This window comes from Halyomorpha halys, unplaced genomic scaffold (genome assembly GCF_000696795.3).
Source record: "Halyomorpha halys isolate HHAL.00 unplaced genomic scaffold, Hhal_1.1 Scaffold965.1, whole genome shotgun sequence".
Taxonomy (NCBI): Eukaryota; Metazoa; Arthropoda; class Insecta; order Hemiptera; family Pentatomidae; genus Halyomorpha; species Halyomorpha halys.
The window spans coordinates 568,741-594,531 of NW_027114872.1; the positions used below are offsets into that span (position 1 = coordinate 568,741).

General features: G+C 30.7%; 1 protein-coding gene across 3 annotated transcripts in view; it reads right to left on the reverse strand.

Moving 5' to 3' along the window:
* Positions 1-25,791, reverse strand: part of LOC106687458 (uncharacterized) — a 92,674-nt gene that overhangs the window by 12,279 nt on the left and 54,604 nt on the right. For 2 of the 3 annotated variants that reach the window (XM_014431357.2, XM_014431356.2), the window contains exons 2-3: positions 3,726-4,877; positions 298-495 (exon numbers count right to left, since the gene is read on the reverse strand). In XM_014431357.2, coding sequence (XP_014286843.1) covers positions 298-495; positions 3,726-4,877 — 1,350 coding nt within the window. The remainder of the gene's footprint in view (positions 1-297; positions 496-3,725; positions 4,878-25,791) is intronic. The other variant, XM_014431358.3, reaches the window with a different exon arrangement.

The following is a 25,791-nucleotide window of genomic DNA, read 5'->3' on the forward strand; positions in this document are numbered from 1 at the left end:
AATAATAAGCAGGGTCAAATATTAAAAGAAATCTATATTTCAAATTTGACCACTACACATAAGAATTAAATTATATCATAATCATAATCAGAGAAAATACATAAATTATATACATAACATATATAAATTAGCATTGTTATTTGAGAGAACTCAAAAATAAATACAATATAAAAACTTATAAGCAATTACAGAGAGAACTTTTTTTTTTACAGATATGATAGTGTACATTTAATATTTTAAAATATGTATCATTTCTATTAATCAAGAATAACAAAAAAAAAATGAATATGAACGTACTTCTTTCTGCCGTACCTGGATATATCACAGGTTGGCCAGTCTTTGAAGGCTGATCAGGTCCTTGGACTGCAGATACTGTGATATCAAAGACTTGGCCTCCTCCGTGGGTCTCTATAACTGTTGGCCTCTTCCCTATCCCTGGCTTATACTCTGGATCATCTAATACTATTCCAGGTCTGGGAGCATATCCTCCTGTCGCTGCAAGAAAAAAAGTAATTATAACTAGAGTCCAACTCATATAAATATAAGTATGTACGTATTTAATAAATATTTGATTGGTTTGGGACTTATAGTACTACAAGGCCCAAAACTAACTAGTTATTTATTATAATATTGATAGGATTAAATAATTGGAGTAAAATATGTATTTAATCCAATCATTTTTGTTCTTCACACAATAATATTAAATAACTAATATTAAAAAAAAAATAATATTTAGAGAGCTAAGAGTATCAAAACAATTTCAAAATAAATCAAAATATTCAAATTGCAAATGCCAAGTTAAATAGTTGAGAAGTTATTAAAGTGAAAAAAAATATCACTAATTTATAATAAACTTCAATCAGCTAATTGAATAAAATGAAAATGAAATTAAACTTTCATATACAACATTATTAAACTGTTGATGAATGAAGTTAATTTTCTAGGTGATGCATCTTATTAAATTGAATTTATGTAATTAATGTAAGTACCTCAAATTCATTGCACTGCGATTACCTAAAAGATCAAAACTAAATTTGACTAATTTGGTAAATTCTGGTCAGATATGATATGGTAAAATTAGTATAATCTTGAGCATTGTAGTAGATCATAACAATGTTTATTTCCAGAATTTGTTTTCTCATCTAATAATACTTCTTTCTATACCTTAAGAATTAGTGAATATATGAAATGGAAATTTTTTGTATTTTAAACAATTAGTCCAGTTTTGTAAATGGCACCAGCTAAAAAATATACTTCACATATCAACATTTAAATTGTAAATACATATGAAAATATAGTTCCGCTTTTATTTATGTAATTCAATAAGTTTATTTCATGAATGTCGCTAGTTTGAATTTTCATCAGATTTCTTAAGACATTTTTTTTTTTTATTATATTATAATTTTTCCATTCATTTAAAATTTAAAAAGTTATTTTTTAAATTTAATATTTATTTTCACATTTTCATTATTTAATGTTTAAAAATGTATTTGTAGTATTTAAAAATCTTTAAATGTGGATTTATGGACAAATAATGTAAAAAAAGAATTCTTTAAAATAGTATCAAACAAAATGTTCCTCATTGGACAACTAATGTTCAGATTGTATAATGTTTTGATGTAGTTAGCTGATCATAAATATTTTCAAAGCATGAAAATCAAACAGATAGTTTGGAACTAATTGAAAAATGCTCCCACGGCTTTCCTTCCGAATTATGTTTCTTCAGTGCATAGTTTTCAATCAGCCAGCCTTACTGCATAGTTTTCACTTTCTTTTTTTTCTGCCAAAGTCAAGGGTATTAATATCCTGAAAACTTTACATAAACCATATAACTTCCTGTTTATCACATAAAACAGTATGTATAAGATTATTTATAATAAAAAAACACTGCATATTATTCTACGATGGTTTATTATTTGAATTAATTATTTTAATATATCAGTATATAACAAGTCCTAAAATATCTGGTGTGATCACGCACACAACTTTCCTAACAGTGTTAGCTTCAAAGTCCATTTAAAATTGTTTTTACGCTCACTTATATTGGCCCAATTAGAATCTTCATCGAAAATTTTATGATCTAGAATTTGGTGGTTACTCAAATGCTCCGGAAGATGTAAACAGTCAAAAGTATTCCTACAACTGCTTAGTATCCAATAAATAATCCAATAATTTGTAGCAATCCTTTAGTAAATAGGATGTATTTTTGATAATATGAACCACATATAATTGGATCATAAATAAATTGTTCATAATTAATGTACTATAAAATGGTTTTATTCATCTAAATTACTGGTAGCAAATAACAACAATATTTTTTTTTTTTTATTTAAATTAGGTTAACAAATACTTTTGACTTTAAGTTTAGATTTCGAGTAATTTGAAAAAAAAGAGAAAAAAAGTGATCTAGTTTCCTTGAGAACCTGTCCAAACATATTTTTAAAAAACCTGGTTAAACTTTGAAAATTCTCTTTCAAATCTAGAAACATAGATTAATATCTGTAATTTTTTTCAACTGATGGAACTGGAGACAGTGAAATATAATATTTTATAAAAATACAACATTGTTCTAAGGATAATTTGATTGCAACAGCAAGTTTGTTTATTTGAAAACATTACATGAAATCCTGTCATGGGCACTTGACGAATTTCCTTGACAGTAGAAAAATAACCGCTAGATTTCTTTTTTCTATTCTCCTTATGCGCCATCCTCGCTCTTCGTATCATTACGTAAATGTGTTAAGAGTACCGTACAGAACGGGACTTCACGTTTTAGACCATTTATTCGCACAATGGTTTTTTTGGTCTTGGGAAAATATTCACTCAGTTGAGATTAGTAGAAAGGGAAGTATTTTGAACCGGGTGTAAAACGACTTCCTTCTGTAATATACTGCTCGTTAAAATCGGTAATCGGCAAGCAGCTAGGTGCGGTACTGCAACAACATATTGAGAAAGAGCAGAATTCAAAATTTCTCAATAACTTTAACGGGATTTTTTAATTTACAGCGGTTATGGGACTATTTATTATATTATATAGATTTTCACTTTTCTTTATCACTTTTTTGAAAACTAACCCCTCCAAATTGCTTTTATAAGCAATTTTAAATATAATAACCTCTTTGAATAATGTTTTACCACTATTTCCGATGTTAGAATATTTATATATATAATACTCATTGAACTTAGTCTTAAAATATTTCCTAGAAAAGTGAGTGGACCACATAAATAAGATACATCAAAAGATAAATGTTCTCCAAATAGTGTAAACATACGCATTTGTAATGATTTTTCAATATCCAATATTGAAGAAGACTTCAATCATGCAGGACACTAATCAAAGCCAAACAGAACAGGTATGAGAATGATAAAAACATGAGCCTGTTCTCGACAGTTAAGAAATTGTGGTGATTTCTAAACAGCTATTACTTTCTTATAACTTGATAATATTTATATTTATAAATAATTACATTTTGCTACTGTTTTTACTGTTTGTTTTTTTATACTTGATTGATTATTGTGAAAATATTTTTATAGTTTTTTTATGACTGTTTTGAATAATAATAAAATATCAAAGATAAACAATTGTTTAAAAAATTACTTCTTATAAATCCTACAATATAGAATTAAAAAAAAAAAAAAAATGCAACTAGAGAGTAGAGCAGAAAGACACGAACTGGACAAGAGAAGATAAAAACAGTTAGATATGTCGAGGTCCCGCTACTTACCTTTAGTCCGCGTGTCGTTCCATTTTGTCTCCTCGACGGTGACTACCTCGACTATTGAGGGTTCTATAGTCGTACTCGGGCTGACAACAATCTTCTTCTTCTTCTCTAGTTCGGAGGGGGTCTTTATTGTCATTGGAGGAGTCTTGATTTCTGCTTTAGGAGTAGTGGTTCGGGTGGTGGTGGTGGTTGTTTTTGGAGCCGTTGTGGTTGGTGGAGCCATCGTTGTAGTGCGATTTGTTGTCGTGGTGGGTGGTCGATTTGTAGTGGTGGTAGTCCTGTTTGTAGTGGTAGTAGGTGGATTGGTAGTTGTAGATCGGTTTACAATTGGGGGAGGTGATGTGGTAGTAGCATTCGTTGTTGGTGGTTTGGTTGTTTTTGTATAGTTATCTGCTTTAGATAGGTTGGCAGGAGCCTCTTGTACAGAGGAAGACACGGCCGTTCCTAAGACCTGTGGAGTGATAGGAAGCCGGGTTGGCTGGATGACCTGCGTTTTATTCCTTACAGGACGCAACGGAGGCCGCATTGGCTGGGGTTCCGTGGGTACGATTTGTTCTGGAAGTGGCACTCCTGATACGAAAGGTTTGATGACACCTTGTGGCCTCTCGAATGGATAGGGAGGTGGATCCCTCCTCGGTGGATCCAGCACTAGAGGTGGAAGATCCGTGATGCGCGGTGGTCCGCGATTGTTGATGCGCGTCCTCACCGGCCTAGGGGGCACCGCGGGCGTGTTGCCGTTCAGCAACTTGACAAAGCCCGTAATGATCTCCTGAATATCCGGACTGGACTTGCGACCAGCAGTGGGCCCCCCCACCTTCCCACGGGGGCCCCCAGATCCTTCCCCCGACGCCGTGCGGAGGATGGCCCCAAAGTTTCCTGGGCCTGCCTTAGTTGGAGAAAGCTCTAGATATCCTTCTTTTAAATCGTTCGTGTAACTAAAATGTTCCTCGACTGTCGGTTCATAACTAATTTCCTTTATATTGTCTTTTTTCGATTCTGTATCCCCTTTTTTTTCTTCGGAGTTTTTATCATTCCGTATGGTTGCTTGTATGGCTGGTAGTTGGTTGGCTTCGCTCGCTCTAGTTGGTAGAATTTGAGCTGTAGATCCTGCCCTCACCTCTGCTTCGAGTTGGCTCGCTTGTGATGTTTTTTCATCTAAAACAAACAAAAAAAAGGTTTAGAATTAGTTATTTGTGAGAAACTTTGATTAGACTACAAAAAACATAGTTTAAATACAAAAATATTTTACTGAAACAATTAGTTCCGGTTCTTGTTTTGTTTATATGTTCATTTAAATTAATTTTTTAATTTAAAAAGCTGTATTTCACGAACCATTGAACGTAAATATGTCTATAAAGGGTTATATTTTAGCAAATTTACTCTACTTTAAATTATGTTCTCTTACGGTTTCTAGTGTTGTTGGTAATTTTAAAGATAAAGAGCTCCGAATGAAAATTTTTTATTTCCCCTTCCCAAACTTGGAAGGCTCATCAATTTTGACAAGTAATTATACATAGTTCTTATTAAAGTAATTGAAAATGGGGTGAAATAACTGGGCTCCTATTCTATAAGTTACGAGTAATTTTTCTGTACGTCGAACGAAGCAAATCTTGACAGTTTTTACATACTCCCTTCAATAGAATTGTATAAAATAGGAAAAGTAGAAGAAAGTTAAATAACTTCTTTATTCTAACATTTTTATTTTCTCATTAAATATTTCGTTGCATACAAGATCACTACGTCATTTTTTTGTTTCATAAAAGACATTCATGTCTAAATATCCATGAATAAATAACTTTACTTATTTATACATCGAGGAAAAATAATAATTAAAGTATAACAAAAAAGAGTTGACGATAGGTCTTGAAATGTTCCTTGATGCTATCTTCGGGATGATGAGAGGTTTTAAAGTTAAAAATAAGTCCATTTTTAACTGTCAATAACTATAAATGTGATCATGCTGTTTAATGAAATAAAAAATGGGTTCAAGCTGAGATTGTGAATAGAGTCTTATAGAGTCAATTATGGTTAGGATTCTCAAATTCAACTGAACTGCAGCTAAATTTTTGATGACATCTGACTCCTAGATATTTTTCCTAATTATCATGCTACCATTCATATCAAAAAATATTGGAAATCAAAAGTTCAAAAATGATAATTAATAAAAATTATAAATTAATGAGCACATTACTCCATATTTATAATTCTGTCCTAAATACGAAAAGAACTTGAGGAAAAACAAATTTTTGATGCAGACCTATTATTCACGTCTGTGTTGAACAAAAACTATCCTATTAAAGAAACAACCAACAGAAAATAGGATCTTAATAGAAGCAGTGAAATGCAGGAATCGGTCGCGAATACGTGAGTCATTGTCGGCGGTTTCTGGATGTCATTATGTAAGGCGACAATGTCTCTGACCCACATCTCCAGCCAAAGGCCCCGAAGAGAGGTCTGTTAAATTTTTCTGTCCCTGATGTAGCACCATCAATACGGTTCCTAAGGAGGGCGGGCCGCAGGAGACATATCACACTTTTGCGAGGGCGCTGATCCAGGAAATTGAATACCCGGAAGAACTGAAAAGAATAAGGAAACAAAGGAAACTTTCTAGAGTGCCGATAGTCGAAGCAATAGCAGTCCATTTTTGTGGGGGGGGGGGAGGGGGTTATTGTGTCTATTTTGAGATTGGTTACGCTGTCTATTGTAAGGTTAATGGGGTCAATTTGTCAATATGTATTGCGAATATGTACAATTAAATAATAAATAATAGGAGAATAAAACTCTTCTTTCTTCATATCGTTTCTTCATATCACAACTCAGAATTAAGGCCTTGATTACCACCTATAACATATAATTATAATATAATATGCCTTACGACCAGATGCCTTTCTCACTTCTATTTCAGGCTTTTTGGCTTCCTTACTTGAACTTTTTACTTTTGTATGATAAAAGAAATCTCGGGTATTTATCTTTTCCCTCCTTTTGATTTATTAATTTTACCAGGACTTGTTTACTAAACCATTATATTTCAAAGATAACCCTTTGAACTTATCAGCTTTTCTTTAGGTGGGAAATTCTTATGTAGTTTTAAAGGATTAAAGGCCTTTGGCAATATTAGCTCTCACAAAAATAATAATAATAATAAAAACACTAAAAATCACATTTTGTTTTTTTGAGTTATAACTTGTGAAGTATGATTTTAATGAGAGGTAATTTTATATCTAAATAAAGATTAGAAAATGACCTAAAATTCATGTTACAATTTCTTATACATTTTTTATAGCATTTTATATTATTAAGTATTTTCTAATATTCAACAACAACACTAACATTCAAAACTTATTATTTATCATATGATAAAGGGGTTTTATGGGCAAATCGGATCGTTGAGCGAGAAGTTGTGAGCAATAATATAAAGCAATATGATATTTATTTGACTTATTCATCCACCACTTTATATGCATCTATCATAACTACAATTATTAACAATTAATATTATATATTTTAGATGGCACCAAGCTGCCCTGCATTCAATAGTAAGCCAAACAAATACATCAGAAGCTTCCACCTCAATCAAGCACCTTTTTAACACCATTTAATCTATGAAGCATTTGCACTTAACCTATTGCGTGAAAATCACTTATTGTACAAAAAGTGATAGGTACATTAATTGTAGAATTTTTTTTTCATCTTTATTCTAGTATGAGACTATCTTGTACATAAAAGCTTACTTTGCAAATTATAGGCCAAAAAATGTTTTTTGTTTTTTTTTAGCTTTTTGTTTATTTCCTATATTTGTCGAAAAGCTTCGAAAAAGATGTACATTAGGATCTCTCACCTAAACCCCATTTTTAATCACCTTTTAATTTGACCTACAATGCATTTGCGTTTGATGCCTACTCCACGAAAACAATGCATAAAAAAATAGGCAAATAAACTGTAGTCATCTTTATTTTAATAATTACTGTTTGGGTAAAAAGCTTACTTTGCAAGTTATAATCCATAAACCGAAAAAAATCTGTGATTTCGAGATGTTTTTTAATGATATATTATTTCATATTTGACGAAACAATTTTTTTTCTTCCTCAAATTCTTACAGTTTTAGTAAGCCATTAAAATACACATGTATAAATAATAAAAATCTATCCAACTAGAACCCATGGAGGGTTTTTTGGTCAGAATCACACTCGGCCACCAGATTTTTCCCCAATTAAGGGTACCCTCTATATTAGGCTGGGTGGACCCCAGAGGAATCTTGAACTCACAGGATTGACTCACAGCTATGGTAGAATAAATAATTATCTGTCACAACCGGATTCGAACCCGGGTCCTTGGAGTTAGTAGCACAGTGCCTTACCCCTGAGCTATCCCGACGCTCCATATACAAAAAAAAAATATTTTAATCATTTTTTCTATCTCTTTGGATAAGCTAAACTTTTGTATTTTAATATAAAAAATAATTAGCTGTATTTATAGAATTTAGTCAAATTTTACACCCTCTTCATCCTAGGTGGGTATTTCTAAGTTATTTAATTGAATGGAATTATTTACTAATTGAATACGTTTGGATCTGAGCTTCATAATAAACAAAATTCGGACATTACCAATAATTATTTTATAACTTTGACAATTCTGAAGCATATGTATGTTTTGGGGTACATAGAAACAGTAAGAAACCTGATTTAAAAAAAAAAAAAATCATTTGATTCTTTATAATTCAGACCCGACAATTAACTCTTCCAATCTATCTTTATCTTATTATATTGAGAACTACCTGATGAGCAATGTTATTCCCTTCACTATTCCTTTACAATAGCTCCGTGTGAAGGTACCCCAATAGAAGGTCTCTTTGTTAAGAGGTCACGCAGCTTCCCATCTGTGGTTCATAACCTGCTATAAACCACACTGGGAGTTTCTCAACAAAGAAAATACACTGTAAATCTGCCGTTGAATAGTTTAGAGTCAATTTGTTTTTAATTAATAGCTGGTGCGGTATGATTTATCACGCATTAAAGGGCTATTAAAAAGTGATATATCATAGCTCACGCTGTCATACTATTACGAAAAAATTAACAATACAATTTTAGTACTTTAAAAAATAATAAAAAACCAACGAATCATTCTAGAAACGCCTTGTCTCAACCATCGTGTTGAAGGAAACCTATTTAATTTTTTTGAACTTGAAGACTTATTTCGACGTATTCTTAACATGAATATTTTCTTAAAAATAATCTAAAAATTTTTCGGAGTTACGATATAACATAACTCAAGTGACGAAATGATAAATTAAAATAAAAGAATATAAAAACTAATAACTCTGGTGTGATAATATGAACATCATTAAATAATGCGGAGGCCTTCTACGCTATAAAAGTAATTATAGTTGTTTAATTATAGATGTTGTTAGAAAATACAATATACTGTGTTATAAACTATAACTAAATACTAACTCTTTGGTGTATTTTTAGGTTTTCTTCTGGGCTTAAGTACAAAAGAGGTCGGGGATATAAAAAATAATTTTTATTTTTCTACCATCTTCTTTTTTTTTTTTAATTTAAAAATTAAATTATATTTTATTTTAATTCGATTTTTAATAAAATGAATTTTTAAACATATACTTAACAAATCACACTGATTTTTTTTTCATTATTATTTAAACGTTGAAAAAAATAAAATAAAAAAGCAAATGTTTTGTTCGCTGGTACAACAATACTGACAAACCCAATAACGGTGGACTTATACTAACTCACGAAATTCTCGAAATTTTTTACAAATATTTTTACAACTGAACGTCATTTTAGTATATTAGTATGAGTAGGTAACGATAACTACATGATGTAAAATACGTAGTTAAATCCATTAATTTTTTCTTTTTTATAGAATTAGGCACGTATAATATAAGAAGTTCGTTAATTGACGCCCTGGTGCGGTTGGATTGGACAACGACGGTAACTCGAAAAGAGGACTCCGTAGAACATTACTCCTCCATTTAACGAAATGGAACGAACAAAAAGAAAACAAGAAAATTTTTGCGGAATAATACAGTCGAAATAATTTATTGGAAAATATTTTATTGGAGTCCTAGTAAGGAATTGTTTGACTAACGAAATTTGACTTTGTCATAAAAAAAAAAAAAAAAAGATAATAATAATAATTGAATTTTACTCACCGAATGATTTGTTTGGTACTTGGGATGGAGCAGTTAAGAGACATACAACTACAATTAATACAAGGAAAATCGAATTCTAATAATAAGTTCAACCTTCATAAGTACAACTATTTCGTCGGTATAAATGAATATAATAGAGAAGACTATTATCATATCTACGTACATGATTTTCATATAATTATGAATCATGAAAAAAAAAACAAGACCACCCTGTTGAGCAAATTATAGTAGATAGAATACTTATTTAATTTACTTATATTTCATAACTGTTTTAATTTATTTCAGTGGTGTTCAAATAATACCATTTCTATGGTTGATTGATTTTAAAGAATCTAAGAAAATATTATTAATAGATTTTAATTAGTTTCAGAATGTATTGTTTCTAATAATCTAGTAGAAGATAAACATATTTTTTATGAACTTATTATTTATAGAATACACCTGAGAAATCGAATAATTAACCATTGATGCTTTTCCCGTAGAAAGTTGCCTTGAAGGTTGGCACAAAGAGCGAGCACTCAGTGGGAAGGCCGACTTTCTCCCTGCGTCCGTGTCTTAGTCACAGCTTTCCTGAATATTGTCATGGATCTTATATCATTCTAGCCTGCTCCACAGCTCTAGGCATCGCTCCTTTGTGGGCCACGTATTAGGTCTATGAGAGGGCAGCGACAGGGAGCCGAGAATTAATTCAAGTATTAATTGTTTGACACGGATGAAAATTATTACAAACTGATAGTAAATCCGTAACTCTACGCTCACAATAGGATATGGCCGACCAATTTGATGATGATTGGCTTAAAGAGATAAACCGTGTTCAGAATATTTCTCTACAAATTTACATTTCGGTTTTTGAAAACTGAACCCGACTTCTTTAATTTTTTAAAAATTATATTTTATTCATCGGTGCATATTACAATAAGTAATAGTTATGTTATTGATTATAATCATACAAAAATCATAAAACATATACTTTGACCCATGAAGGGTCAGGGGTGCAGTACTTTGTATTATATATGTATATCAAATAAGAAAAATGGAATGAAAATATGCAAATAAATAAAAATTAAAAATTTATAAGTTTAGAGAGAAAAATACTTCATTCATCTATGCTGCCTAAATACATCAGCTACATAGACAGGATACTAATCAATCCGTAATCGGACATATATAAATTACATATAATTATATGGTATAATAAAATAGGAAGAAAAAAGTTTTTTTTCCCCCTACAGTTTCCTTTTACAATCAATTTCAGTCTATACGCCAAATACAAATATTTCAATTCATTCCTTTTTTTTTCCTTTCCCTTTTCTATTCCTTTAATTTCACCATTTCACAATTTTTAATTCACCCGATCAACAAATTCACTCTCCCGAATTCTCCCTTCTAGATCCTCTCCAGTGACCCGCTAACAAATTCATTATTAGACGGCAATGTGAGATAAGATCATTAATAACAGATTCAAAGGAAAATATAATAAAAAGCCGGTTACAAGAAACACTTGAATGGATAAATAAGTTTTAATAAAATAAATAATAGTACTAGTAAAATAAAATAATTTAACGAATAAATAAGTTAAAACACGCAAATCACTAAAATAAACACACTTATCACATACACTATTCTAGCTCTTTAATAATCTCCTCCCAGCATCTGACCTATAGAAAACTAAAAATCCTAAGATCCCAAAAGAAAATTGTTCGGCCTATTCGTTTGTACAGTACCCAATTCGTTCGATGCAACAAATCATTATTGAGAAATGAAGGAGAAGGTCAAGGCTGCGATCCAGAAGAATCAAAAAGTATTTCTCAACTATTTATATATTGGCGACGTTTCGACCCATCATGTAGATCTTCGTTAGGGCTGATGAGATGAGAGGAGATGTGAACAAGGGACTAACATTTAGGATTCATCTCTCTCCACTAAACCTTCGAATTCCTCTCGTATTCAATCCTTACAATCCAAAATCCTTCGTAAAATCCTCAATGCTCCGTACTTTGTCACAAATAAAATCATACATAAAGACCTTAATGTTCCCTACGTAACCGATCTAGCCCGAACCAGATATCACTCCTTCCATTATAAACTCTCTAACAACTCAAACCCCCTGGTTTCTAATCTTGCATCTTCTTCCATTCCTGACAATCCTCCGAGGCGCCTGAAAAGAAGATGGTCACGAGACCAGCTAATGTAAAATGTCATTAGAGTGCTACCAATGGGTAGTTTCTCTACACGCCTGTAACACTCCAATTTAACTTAGATCAGATTTACTAAATGTATTATAATGATCAGTTGTAAATAGCAATAAATAAATATTAAAAAAAAAGAAAGATTCATCTCTTCTTGACCGCAGCCATGACCATCTTCATACTCACTTATGGTCAGAAAATTTTCTTTTCTTGCTAAAATATATTAGTTGTTATATAAAACAAAGGTTTATATTACTTTAATTTACCTGTTAGAAAGAATAAGTTACGGACACCATAGTATAATCCACATTAGCTGCGTCACTTTTAATGTTTTAAATAATTGCAATAATTCGGATTAGATTACTTTAAGTGAATAGGATGCTGAAACAGTTGAGGTATTACATCATACACCTTTATGCTATAAATATTAGTACTGGCTGGAGTTTATACCGTGTGTTCAAAATAAATAAATAAAAAGTAACTATACACGTAAAATAAAATAAATAAATAGCAGAAATAAAATATGATCATATAATAGAAAATAAAAATCTTGAACACAAACATAAAAATATTACCTTAATGAAGTAAATTAATTTTTAATTCTGTGGCATAAAGTACCACATCAGAGAAAAACTTCCAACCGAAGACCCACTTTATTAAAAAATTTCGTAAGATGCTGAAAGCACTTTCTCTTTTACAGAAAAGTGTGACATTTTCAAGACGTGACCTAAGCAACTAACAATGGGATGATGTCATCATGTTTGTACCAGTATTAAAAATTTATTTTTATAATATACTTCTAATCAAAAAAGTTGTTACAATTTATTATTTAAATAAAGGTTGCTCTAACTAGCACAGAGTGTACAAAAAAGCATCTTAACTCGCTAATTTATCAGCTAAGTCTAAATATAAAGTAAAAGTACTTGATTCTAAGCCTTTCGAAGTCTTAAACAACGATGTCAAGGTCCTTTGTGTCGTAACTGGTATACCCTAACGCTGAGGCAGTCGTAATAATATATTAAATATTTTACGACAGATCCGCAATTAATGCTGGATTTAGAGATCTGATTTTTTTCGTAAATAAAATAAAGTTTTACTACTATGCCTTTCTATCTCAAGATTGATGATATTAGATTGTTGTTGCTGAAAAAATTTCAACAGCTCTAAATAACTACCTTTTTTTTTAAACAACGGGATGGTTTCATGTTGAAAAACTACATAAATCCAACAGACAGATAGCAACAATTGAAACCATTAGTAGACGAAGGTATTATGTGATATTTTAGGAAAAACTGAGATTTTTGCTTCGAAGAAGATTTTAAATATCTACTTCTTTCTACATATCATCTTGTTTAATTTTTCTCATCCTTGAAGCCACTTTGCGTCACCTTATCCGTTTTAAATGATCAGATTTGTTGGATCAACATCTATGGGTTTTGACAAGAGTATTCTATAGGTGTTTGGCATGGTGAGCACGAAAAACCTCCATTTTTGAACCTCGGAAGTTTCTTATGGTAAATCACGAAAAAAATAGTCACCAATAAAAGCTCTATACAACTAACTAAATGATAATATATTATTTCACGTATTTTATTGCTTTCATCCTTGAACCAACATTTGATACGATATAATTATGTGGATACTATGGGCGTTGATGACCTCAGGGTTTTACGCCTTAAAGCCCCAGACAACAACAACTACGTGGATACCTTTTTATTTTATTTATAATCATGAAGGGAGAGTCTGCTTTCTGATGTAGAGATATTAACATAATATCATTTTTACAACGAATGCTGGATTCATTCCTATATGTAATAAAGATAAAACCGAGTATTTTATATAAAAAAACATATGTACACTCCTTTGCGAAGATGTAAAATGTACAAATATGTATAAAATTATGATAAATCTTAGTGCAAGTTTTATCGTTTAGAAACTCCAAGGTTTTCCCCCAACATCATGTTGGAGCACAGACTTTCTTCTGGTCGCATTACGGTATGAATTACGTAACCCAATTTACTATCTCAAAACAGGACCGAAACCAGGATCTATTTCAAAACCTTTCGGAATTTCCAGATCCATTCCTCACGCTCCTTAAGATTAATATAAATGGGTATTTAAGAAACTTACTAAAGTGAATTCGGTAACTGACGTACCGCTGATGGGATATGCCATTAAAAGAAAAAAATCATGAAGGTGAAAATAGATAAAGAATTTCAGACGACCACAAACTGTTCATCGGAACAATAAAATTTATTGATAAAGTATTGATGACTTCAAATAAAATGTTAAGGGTCGAATTCATGGATGGCACTGAAAGAACTAAAATGGATGACTTAAGGAAGAGTAAGTTTCCATTTTCAGATATGATTATTTTTATTTTTTTATAATAAACTCAACCTTGTATTAATGTAACAGGCAGATGACCTGCACTATTCTCTTTTAAAGGTTAAGTAAAGTCAAGAAGATGGGAGGTGACCACGCCCTCGGAGCTCAGGTTTACGTTGAGGTTTATAGGAATGTCTGTGTAACCTAAACTGAAACCGAAGGCAGCCGGTAATAGGTTCTTATTCCTCTGCCAAGCCCCCGGAGTTCAGCATGCGGGTTGCCTAGTTTCGATTAGCAGAATCTACTCCTAGAATCTAATCCTACTTAGTGGTTAAGCAGGATTAGATCAAAATTCGCACTGCTTAAGTGTGAGGTTTTACTTGTTAAGTTCTGCCCTAAGTTATAATAACATGTAACTATTGTACAAAGGGAGTGTACTCAAGTTGAACTTTTTATTTATATTTTTAATTCGTCCATAAATTAATGGAAAAAAATATACTAATTCGCAGTATGTAAACCGATTTCTTTTTAAAGATCCATTCTTGCTTTCTGCGAAGCACTTCGGTTTCATTGATGCTCGGCACTCTACAATGACGAAGAAGAAAGCATACGAGATGAAGCAGCGACTGCCCAACGCCTGAGGAAAATCCTTCGGGATGACAATGCAGCTACCTTGCGGTGAGGTGTGTAACGAATTAACTCAGGTGTAACTAATCCTAATTAAGCTGTGCTATGGCGAATCGACGTCTTCGGCCATGGACCTTCTTCGAAGTGCCTTGGTCCTGACTTCAATGCAAATAGGCGACGAAGTAGAGGAAAGGATAAGGATTGTAACGAACCTCAAGATGGGGGAATACAAACGATTATATGATTTTTTATAGTTTAGAAAAGTTATTTCTGTTTCGTTTTTTAGATTTCTCTGCAATGACTAGCAAGTTATATTAAAATAACCAATGAAGGTCTATATGATTCTCTTTGGTTCAAGTAATTATATGAACAATAATAGAAAACAGTACTACTTATGCTGATTAAATGAATTCTTGATCATCGGGAGAGCTTCAGACTACTCTCACAACTATAATTCATTGAAGCTTTACAATACATAGGGAAAAAAAGACTTTGAGGAAAAAAATTTCTTTTTCATTTCCTGCATGAATACAAATTTACCCTAGCTTCAGTAGTAAGGAAGGAGAAAAAGTAGACCCATGATGATGATGATAATTTAAATTAATTAATAGGAAAAAAAACATTTACCCAAAATGAAAGTAGAACGCTACCTTTAATGATGAACCTGACTCTTCTTTTTTAGAAATAGCTATTTCATTAAAAACTTTCATGAATGAGAGATACTTACTGTTTTAGTCGACAGGGTTTCATCGAGTTAGAAAATGTATTGTTTGATAGATTTGATTTAAAATACGATGTTTAAAGAAAAATTTATTTCTGTATATACCCGATGTTATTAAGAGTTGTACAAGTCAACAGAAAATTTAGATTCTCTTATTTCACGGCTACGACAATCTTCGCAAAAAGAGGAGCTTAAAGAAGAAGCCATAAAAATAAACTATCGTTTGGTTCCCAGGAAAATGAAGGCAAGAACTTCATGGACAAAGATAAAAATGAGTTTGAAAATATGAAAACCAAATATAAACTCTGAATTCGAAGATTGCTTCACGTTAAAGTAAAAAAAAAAAAAAAAATGGATTCCTCAAAAATGGTAGTCGGTATATTTTTTTTCATTTTCATATTTTATTTCCACTAAATAGGCAACTATATTATATTTAACAGCGGTAGTACATAGCGACAGAGTTAGATGAAAAACAACAGAGCTGAGAGAAAGTCAGAAAAATTGAGTCTGATACCGTTCAACTCTGTGGCGAACGGATGAATTATTTTATATTTCTAAAGGCTGACGTTTTCCATCTGTTCTACTAACTTAAAATAATATATATATTGCGTACAGACGAGGCTAATTAGAACTTAGGTGCTTAAAATTAAACTGACTAAAAGCTGTGAGGAACAAAAAAAAAAAAAAAACTCCAATTTTTAAGATGGACAAAATTTAGTTAGTTTTCAATTTTTTCAAATAATGAAAAAAAAAAAAAAAAAAAAATAAGTGATAAAAAAAATGAGTCAGTACAGCTTTCTCATTATTTCTATTTTATTTATTTATTTTTTATACCCTTATATTCATCTCTGAAAATTGGAGTTATATACTTTACTGTATTTATTTGTATTTCAGGGTTAGTGAGTTGTCATTTGAGAACAAAATCTACAGGACGAGCTGTGGTTAAAATACTGTATCCAGGAACTTCAAACAGAAAGTTTGCAGTTTTCTGCATGCGTTAGCAAAAGTAGTCGAAGTAAAATTTCATCGAGTACTTTTACAATTAATACTCCACCATGTTAACCAACTAAATCAGCCTACTTGTTTTCGTTATGTCAATATAAAAATTCAGTAATGAAATGATCCGTGAATCTTGTGCCAAATATTAAAAAAATCGACCCTGTATTTTCTCAAAAAGCCACGGACGGTGAAAAGATGAATTTTTTTTAATTTGGATTATACTTAATTTGTTACATAAAATCAAAAATTTTTAGAGAAAAATAAATTTTTTACTTGGTAAAAATAAACACAAAAAAAAATTAAATAATGGGAACATCTGCATCTTCGGGAGTCATGTCTACTCCGATGTTCAGAACCCTGATATAGGAATCAAGATTATTACCTTTCATTTAATACAACGATTTTACACTGTTACAAAACTAATTAGATAGATACGCCCCACCGAGCAGTGATGGCTTTCCTTGTCACTGCTCTCGGCTTTCTTGACAAAAAAAAATAATAATATCACTTTTATTATTAAATAATAAAAGAGATATTATAAAATAGCTGGAAGGAACTGGATGCTTACAGCACTAGAGGCAATGAGGCACAGCCTCCAGCCGCTATTGTCCAAGGAGGGTCATTGTACAGCGAATCTCGGACCTATTCGTGAAGGTTCTCCAGGGTGCAATCCTCACGTAAGAAATAAGAAAGGTAGAGGGTAATTTTAAAAATATCTCGGAATTGTTTTCGCAGACGCTAACAATGACTACCTTTAAGCTTGGAAAAAAAAAAGGAAATAAGGAAATCCATAGGGTTTTCTTCTTACTTTTCTAATATGTAATCACAGTAATATTGTGCAGTAATGGTAGAGCTACGATAATAGTACAGTTGGAAGTATTCACATCATTTTTATTTGTGTTCTATAATTGGATTTATGAAATGTTCATTTTTCAAAAGCCTTTATAAAATATCAAAACAAAAATAGTTGCAAATTAAAAAACGTAGTCGGGGTTTTATATTTCTTCCCCCCAAACTCTTAACCTCTATGGCCATACATTCTAAAATTTATAATTTATCATTTACTTTTGTTTTCTGCAATCTTTTTATGAACAAAATATTTTTATTTTGCAAAAAAAAAAAAAACATGAATTTTCACCAAGTTCAGAGTATATGATTTAAGAAATCTTTAAAAACATGAAAAAATATATACATAAATAAAAAAGTGTAAACCAAAATTAACAACTAAACCAGGGTGGAGGCCTTCATTGATACCGTACTGTCGGTGATCTTATAATTCCTGTAAAAATATTATATTACGCGAGTTTCGATGTCTGAAGCACGGTGTAAAAACAAAAGACGGTCCATGTTTTGAACTTCTTCTACACCATATAGTATGTTCCAATAAGCAACCAATCATGAATTTTCAATTTTCTCATTTACTTTTCTTTTCTACAAACTTTTCATGATTTAAATATTCTAATTTTCTTAAAACCACGAATATTTCCTAGATTCAAAGTAGCTATTTTAAGAAAACATTAAAAAATTAAAACAAAAATAAAAATAAATTGTTTAAAAATACTACAGGATAGGTAACCTTCTTTACAATCTGTTTTCTTACAGATGTCTGTAAAAATATTATATTGCGCGGAATTCATAGATCTTTCTACTTTGAAGAACCAAATAAAAGGAAAAACTATTTTAACCTATGGTCCTTATTTTAAACTTCACCCCATCTAACCTCTTAAGTCCAAAGAACAACCATTCTTAAATTTTTAATATTTTTATTCACTGTTGTTTTCTAAATACTTGTTAAGATCTAAGTATTCTTTATTTCCTAAACAAAACATCATAAAGTGCATTGGGTTCAGTGTAGCGGTTTTATGATCAATGAGTAAAAGTTATGTACTTATTGCATGACCTACTTAGTAAAGTCAAGACCTACAAGTAAGTCAGCCATAAAAAGAAATACACGGAAAAAGGATGAATTGACATTTTAACTTTAATTAAACAATTAAATTGCATATTTCTCGTTAAAATTAAAGAGGAGGAAGCACGAGCATGTATTCTGGTTGTAATTTATGCTGTTCAAGAATTTGCATATGATCATAGAAACGTCAAGTCGTGCTCCTGGAATACATGGAATGGAATTAACATGAAACCGAAAAAGGGATTCGCTTCTTACGGCAGATTAATGTTAGCCATTTTCGCTCGTTGCTCGCGACATATCAGTTCAATCCATTTCTATACTATTATGGGCACTAATAACGTTGAAGCAGTTTGTACCGATTTGCTCTAACTTTCCGATCTAACAAGGAGATTAATGAAGACAGAAGAACTCTCCACCCAGCAAGGCATTCATTTACCTGCGACTACTTAATGGGCAATGAGGGAAATACTGTATACAGAGTAGCAATGGAGCTATAAACGGCTACCTGATTTAGTGAGTTCCTTTCCGACAAAGTAAAACAGTTGACTCGGTAATTTTCCTCACAGATATCCTCTTTTTTTATTTGAAATCGGCATTTATTTTTTATTAGTTAAATTGTTCTGTCAATTTGTGAACGAGATTGTTTATTAATTCAAGAGAATAGAAACACAATACCATTTATGGTAAATATATTTAATTAGATAACCAATTGATTCCAAAATATACGTACATAGAACCAAAACAAAAATAGAATGCTAAACTGTCGTGGTTTTTGCGGTACCCTTGGTGATTGAGGTTTTAGAACAGTCCCTCATAATCAGGGAAGATAATATAAAATATTTTTCAATAGATTGAGCATTTGGTCATCTTTTCTGGAGGAGGAAAATGGACATTAATCTTGTGTGAAGTAGGAATGACGAAATAACGAAATTCCTGTCGATGGCAGATATCAAAAACACTTTTTTTTCATGTTATTATTTTGTTTTTACCATTTTTCTTCTGGGCTTTCATCAATAAAATGTTAAAAATTTGGATTCCCTTATAAGAAAGAAAACGCAACCAAGTATTTCTAACTTGGGGCCCAGATCTCACATGCCAAATCTTTAAGTAACAGCGAAAGCACGCATCGAATGGTGATTGTGAACATCATTGTACCAGTATAGGCAACTACTCATGAGTTCCGCGCCTCCTAGCAACGAAATGGATTCAACAAAATGGACTATTTCGACAATCCCAGATAGAATCAATACATGTTATTTATCCGAACTAAAAAGAAGTAGAATAGTATATAATGCTACTTCCATTTTTATTATTTTTGGTTGATGCTATTTTCATATGATCACAGTCATTAGAATTGTATGGCTGGACAATTAATTCTTTAATAAATAAGCATTAAAAATAAAACATCATTTTGATTTTGAAAATTTCAAGGTCATTCATAAATATAATAATAATTTTAGAAGAAAAATATTAGAATCAATTTACATTTCAGAAAATATAAACCATACAGTAAATTTCAAATAAGATTCTAAATGACTAAACCACCATTATTCTGAAATTTTAAGTAAAATAAATATGTAATTATTAAAAAAGTTGTTAAATAGATAAATGTTCAAATCCTTGAATTGTACAGGGGTATATATAGAAGCATATATATGTGTGTGCATATGTGAAAAAATAAAAAAGAGAAGGGGGTATATGAATCTAAAAAAATACACATATAATAAAAACATAGTAATTATGGATTTAGGAAATGATAGGTTATAAGCAAATTTATTAAAATTAAATGTTAATTAAATTGTATTAAATTTTAAAAACTTATTTTTAATGATAAGGTGATAACAGAGTCCTAACCTGTTGAAAGAAGGTCCTGTTATAAATGTTGTTTCTAAGTGGAATAAGAGAAAATTATTTGTCTGAAAAAGTTTTAAATTTAAGATCTAAAAAGTTATGTTTTTAAATAATAAATTTAAAAACATTATTTGAAACTGTTATGATGTTATTTTGATATTTAATTTATTTTAAAGATATGACATGGGCAATTAGCCTGCAGAAAAGTTTTTAAAGAACATGAGATCAATATTTAAGGTATAGCCAAAAATATCAGTATGTTGTTAAGAAAACAATGTAATTAATATAAAAACAAAAAAGTTGTCTCCTTGAAAATGGCCTGAGGGCCGAAACGTTACAGAGTTTTCTGAAAATAAAAGTTGAGATATTATTGGATTTTGTATTTTATTTATTGAGTGTGTGTAATAATTTTTTTTTAATTTTGTCTGGATAAAGTTCTAATGATTTGTCCAAAAAAGACGACCCACTAAGGACAAAATCAAATCCACCCTTTTTTTCAAAGGTGTGAATTATTTTTATTTTTATGGTTGGCTTAGATATAAAAGCCTCTATTTTCAAATAAGGCAATGCAAAAATTAGTATGAATTAGTTCTAATTAATGCAATAATTTTATCCATAACCTTTGTCAGTTTCGAGTTTACATAGTGTGTATCAAGTGTTTCGGGAGATATTAATAAATTCCAAAATTTTCTTCGAAAATATCATTCAGGCTGGACTTTTGATTCCAATATCATCGAAGAAAGCAACATCTTCCAGTGACTCAGCTGGGTGTGAAGGTAATTTACTACTATATCTTCTGACCTGATGACATCAACACTACATCTTTCCCTAAAACGGGTCTTATTTTATGAAATGTAATTAAAATAGCCTTTCAATAGGTGTAAGTTCCATTTATTTTACGTTTTTAAGTCAGTGTAGGTACATATCTCTAAGCTTGGAAGTAGGGCGTGAACCAATTTCAGCTGAAAAGCAATTAAAAATAATAGAGTATTCCCACAGACAATACAAGACTCAATAACCTCTAAACGGTTAACCTAACCGCTATTCTGGTTGTGAGAGAATGGAATAGGGAAAGATAGAATTCAAACAATTTCTTTCACTGACGAGTCAAAAGTCAGTTTTAAATTGAATTATTTATAAAATATTCAACAAAAAGAAGTTAAAAAGTGAAAATAAATATACAGAAACAATTTGAGGGGAGAAACTAGAATTATTTTATTAATTTTGAAACGTATTTTATACTGGGTGCTTCAGTGTTAAGTGCCCTATTTTGAGAATAGGATCTTGAAAGATCTTAAAATAAGAAAAAATTACCTAAAAAAAAAAAATTAGATAATAGAGGTAGGAGAAAATTATTTTATAGTCTATATGGTTGTTATCAGACTGGAAGATAACCTTCAGAAAGGTAATTATTCTCCTAAAATGTATGACCATTAGCAAGTTTTACTCATTAAATGACATCAATATTGTAATATATTAGCAAGAATGACAAATAGGAGAAAATTATATGTAATATATAGGTTTTTGTTAACAAGTAAATAATTTATAAATAGTTCTTTGAGTGTATATGATATATGAGTGTTGTTGTAAGCACATGTTTATGGTTTTGTTGAATTTGTTTTTTAGCAGCCTGAAGATGGGGGAAATCTCCCGAAACTGTTGCTGATGATATGTAATAAATTATTGTTTTTTAATAAGGAAGAATTTATGTCATTCACTGGATCCTTTTTAATTCCATAAGACTCTTCCCGTATAAGGATTATTAAATTTAGAAAAAATTACCTTTTAACGCTTTGTTTAAAAAATATTGACGTCTATAAAGATTTTCTATATTATGAATTATTTAGGTTATAATAAATACACTAATGTTCTCCAATTACTTTACTAATGAAATTCAAACATCAACACTGATATTAGATTTTGTTCAAAGTGATTACCATGACAGGATGAGCATTATGACAGGTTCGGCATTTTGCCCCCATAGTTGCTGAGGTCAAACGGTACTGGACATGTGTTATTGTCACGCTCATAAAATCTGAACTCTTACAGGAATTTTTGGTTTGGCTATTACCCCAAAATGAAAAAAATCAATGCAACCCCATCAATGACCTTACTTCTTTACGAAAAAGTATAATTGGAACTTATAACAACAAAAAAAAAAACATAGTTAGTGGCGTTCGGCCACCGCTGTGGAAGAAAGATTTTAATTTATAATTATAATTTAAAAAATTCAATTCAATGAAAATCTTTAGACAAAATTATATCCTAAACAATACTTTACCGGGAATACCTTCATGGAGAATTTTTTCTTTCCTGTTTCCCGAACTTTTATGCATATTTCTAGTTAGGACATGAACCTTGAAACACCCAGTATATTGTTTCTTTATAAGAATTTTAACTAAATGACAAATTAAGTAACGAAATATGTTTTTTAATAGAAGTATCAGATGCAGCAATATATGAATGGTACAAGAGCTTTATATGTAATGTAAAACAACGTAAGTATAAAATATGTACGTTTTATCCTTCTTGTATCCTACATAAGGACTCATGTAGAAATACAATAAACAAAAAAGTGATCAAATAGGCAATGAAAACCCTCGTATATCCAATTATTTTCTATTTGTGTCGATTTATTACAAAAAAACAAAACAGAATCAATTTATTTTAAAAAGTTATAATATGTGTTGTAGTTTCTAATCTCCTTCCTTGAATCCTCAGTTATACTTGTTTTTTTTCTAACAGGCTTTCTTTCTGAAAATACCTTCCTGGAGTATTCCTAAGAGAAAGGACTTGGGCACCTTACAAGAAAGTGTCGGTATTCTATAACTATCTGTATTTAATACCAGCAATATCAGGAAGAAAATTAAAATACTAAAGCATAGGTAAAATTAAATCGTTTTAACATTGAAGAATAAAGTGTAAATGAGAGCTGTTTATAACCGAGGGAGTTGAGGCACCGTTCAAAACTGCAGGGGTGTTGGTTCGAAACCGCCCTGAGGGGAGGAGGCTGACTTTTATTTCGTGGTAGTCCTACAGAATGAAAATGTGACCCCTGCCCTCCGACCATGGTTAGAATAGTTTGGTTACCTTTAAGTAACCTCCCAATCCCTTTCTGTATGAAAAAATGACTAGGTAAGGGGTTAAAAAACTAGTAATATAAATCATAATATGTATAATCATTAAGGACAAAGTGATCAGCTGTCATTGTGAATTTTATATGTGTGGATGAGAGGTTAAGGGAAACAAGAAAGTTGTTTGTTTAATATCCACCAGTATCAGAACCAAATTTTCGCTTCAGTATTGAAAAAATTGTGAAATCAAAAATAATTATTGGTAATTTCCCCATCTTGTTTATACTGAAGGATAAATTTGATTTAGAAACAGGTAGATAAAAAAGAAATCTCTTATACACAAAACTGTTACTTGTACCTCTTTGCTTCTCACTCTTTTATATTCAATTCATGATTTATTACTTTTCTTTTTAACAAGATAACACGAAAAATAAAAGAATGTTCAAACGGAAATCTATAAATCATAAGTTTTATCAACGCATAATAAATTAATTTGCTTTGTGATTGTATGTAGTAGGTATAAAGTTTTTTCAAAACATAATTTAAGGTAAGCGATCAAACTATAAATTGCCTTAAACTATATTATTATAAAACATGATATTTACTATCTATAATCTTTAAATAAATTAATTAATACTCCATCGAAAAAGTTGCGATTCCAGTTTTGAAAATGGCTGCTACTAGCCGAAACGTCAAGAATGGTGCAAACTAATTAATGAACCAGTTCCTGGTGACCTAACTGGCTTATTTTTGAAACTCATAAATAAATTTTCGAACAACCAGCATTGGTTATTTTGATATGGATTGATCTGAATAAGAATAAATTACTATAAATTAGAACCCGGTCCTAAATTTTTTAAGTAAATCATCTGACTACTGACAACTACTTCTGATTCGTTACGATTTAACTGAGTTCCAAATGAAAATAGAAACATTTATCCATTTCAACAAATTCTCATATTTAAAAACAAATTAATAATAACCCGTACTCCCATATTAACCTAAGAACTTGATAAAGGTTTAGGAATAATTTAACCTGTTATAACTAAAATTCAGAAGGCAAAATGAGAATAATTTATATCTCAGACACCACAGATAGGCTGGTAAGTTAATTGAAGGAGGATCTTGCCTTTGCTATATTTTAGCATTATAGCTACATTTTATAGCTGAGTCAGTAATATCTACCGGGATGAGATGTTCATCTCCTTTATGAATATTTTTTTCCTCCAGTTCCTAAAACAGTTATGATTTTGTTGTACTTTTAGCCAATTTATGGTCTCTGTTTCTGCTAGCCATTCAAAAAACAAGACCGAATATATATGTAGAAGGGTTTTTATTTAATTATATAATTTTATATAATAATTAATTTATATAATTTCATTTTCGGAAAATGTTGACGATAATTTTTAACATTAATAAAACTGCCGTTTCAGCCATATAATTGTTTGATAGTTCACAAATTATTTAACTGATGGTCCATTTACTTATTCTATTTTTAATAAACTGAAGATCGCTGATGTGTATTATTATTAAATGGAATATGGTCCGGGTGCGGTAAAAAAAAAACTCAAATAGTGACAACTACTTGAGTTTTTTTTTTACCTCTTCCAGACCATATTCCATTGATTTTTAATAAAATTATTAGTTACAACTAATAATCATAATTTAAATTATATTAATTCTTTTTCTCAAAATTGTCCATTTGTTTCTGTTAATTTTTCTTTTATTCGTGCTTTAAAAAAAATAAATTAATACAGATTTCTTGATTTGAGAAATACATTGAATGTGGTATTTGTTCTATAATTAATGTAATATTTATTTCTTTTTTTCCAAATCTACTTGGTTGGCCTTACCTGGTAAACTTTACAATGTATTATTTTTTTAACATTTGATAATGGTGGGGGTGTAATTCTTAGCACTATAGCCACTGATAAATAATAAAGATCATTTATCAGTGGCTATAGCGAGACTACACCCCCACCATTTTCAACTGCTCACAAAAGTAATACATTGTAAAGTTAAGGTAAGGCCAACCAGGTAGATTTGGAAAAAAAAGTACATTAATTATAGCACAAATTCCACATTCAATGTATTTCCTAAATCAAGAAATTTGTATTATTATTTTTTTTAAATGGCAGTATATATTAATTGTATTATATTACATTCTGTCATATTTACAAGCATAGAGCTCATTCACATTCA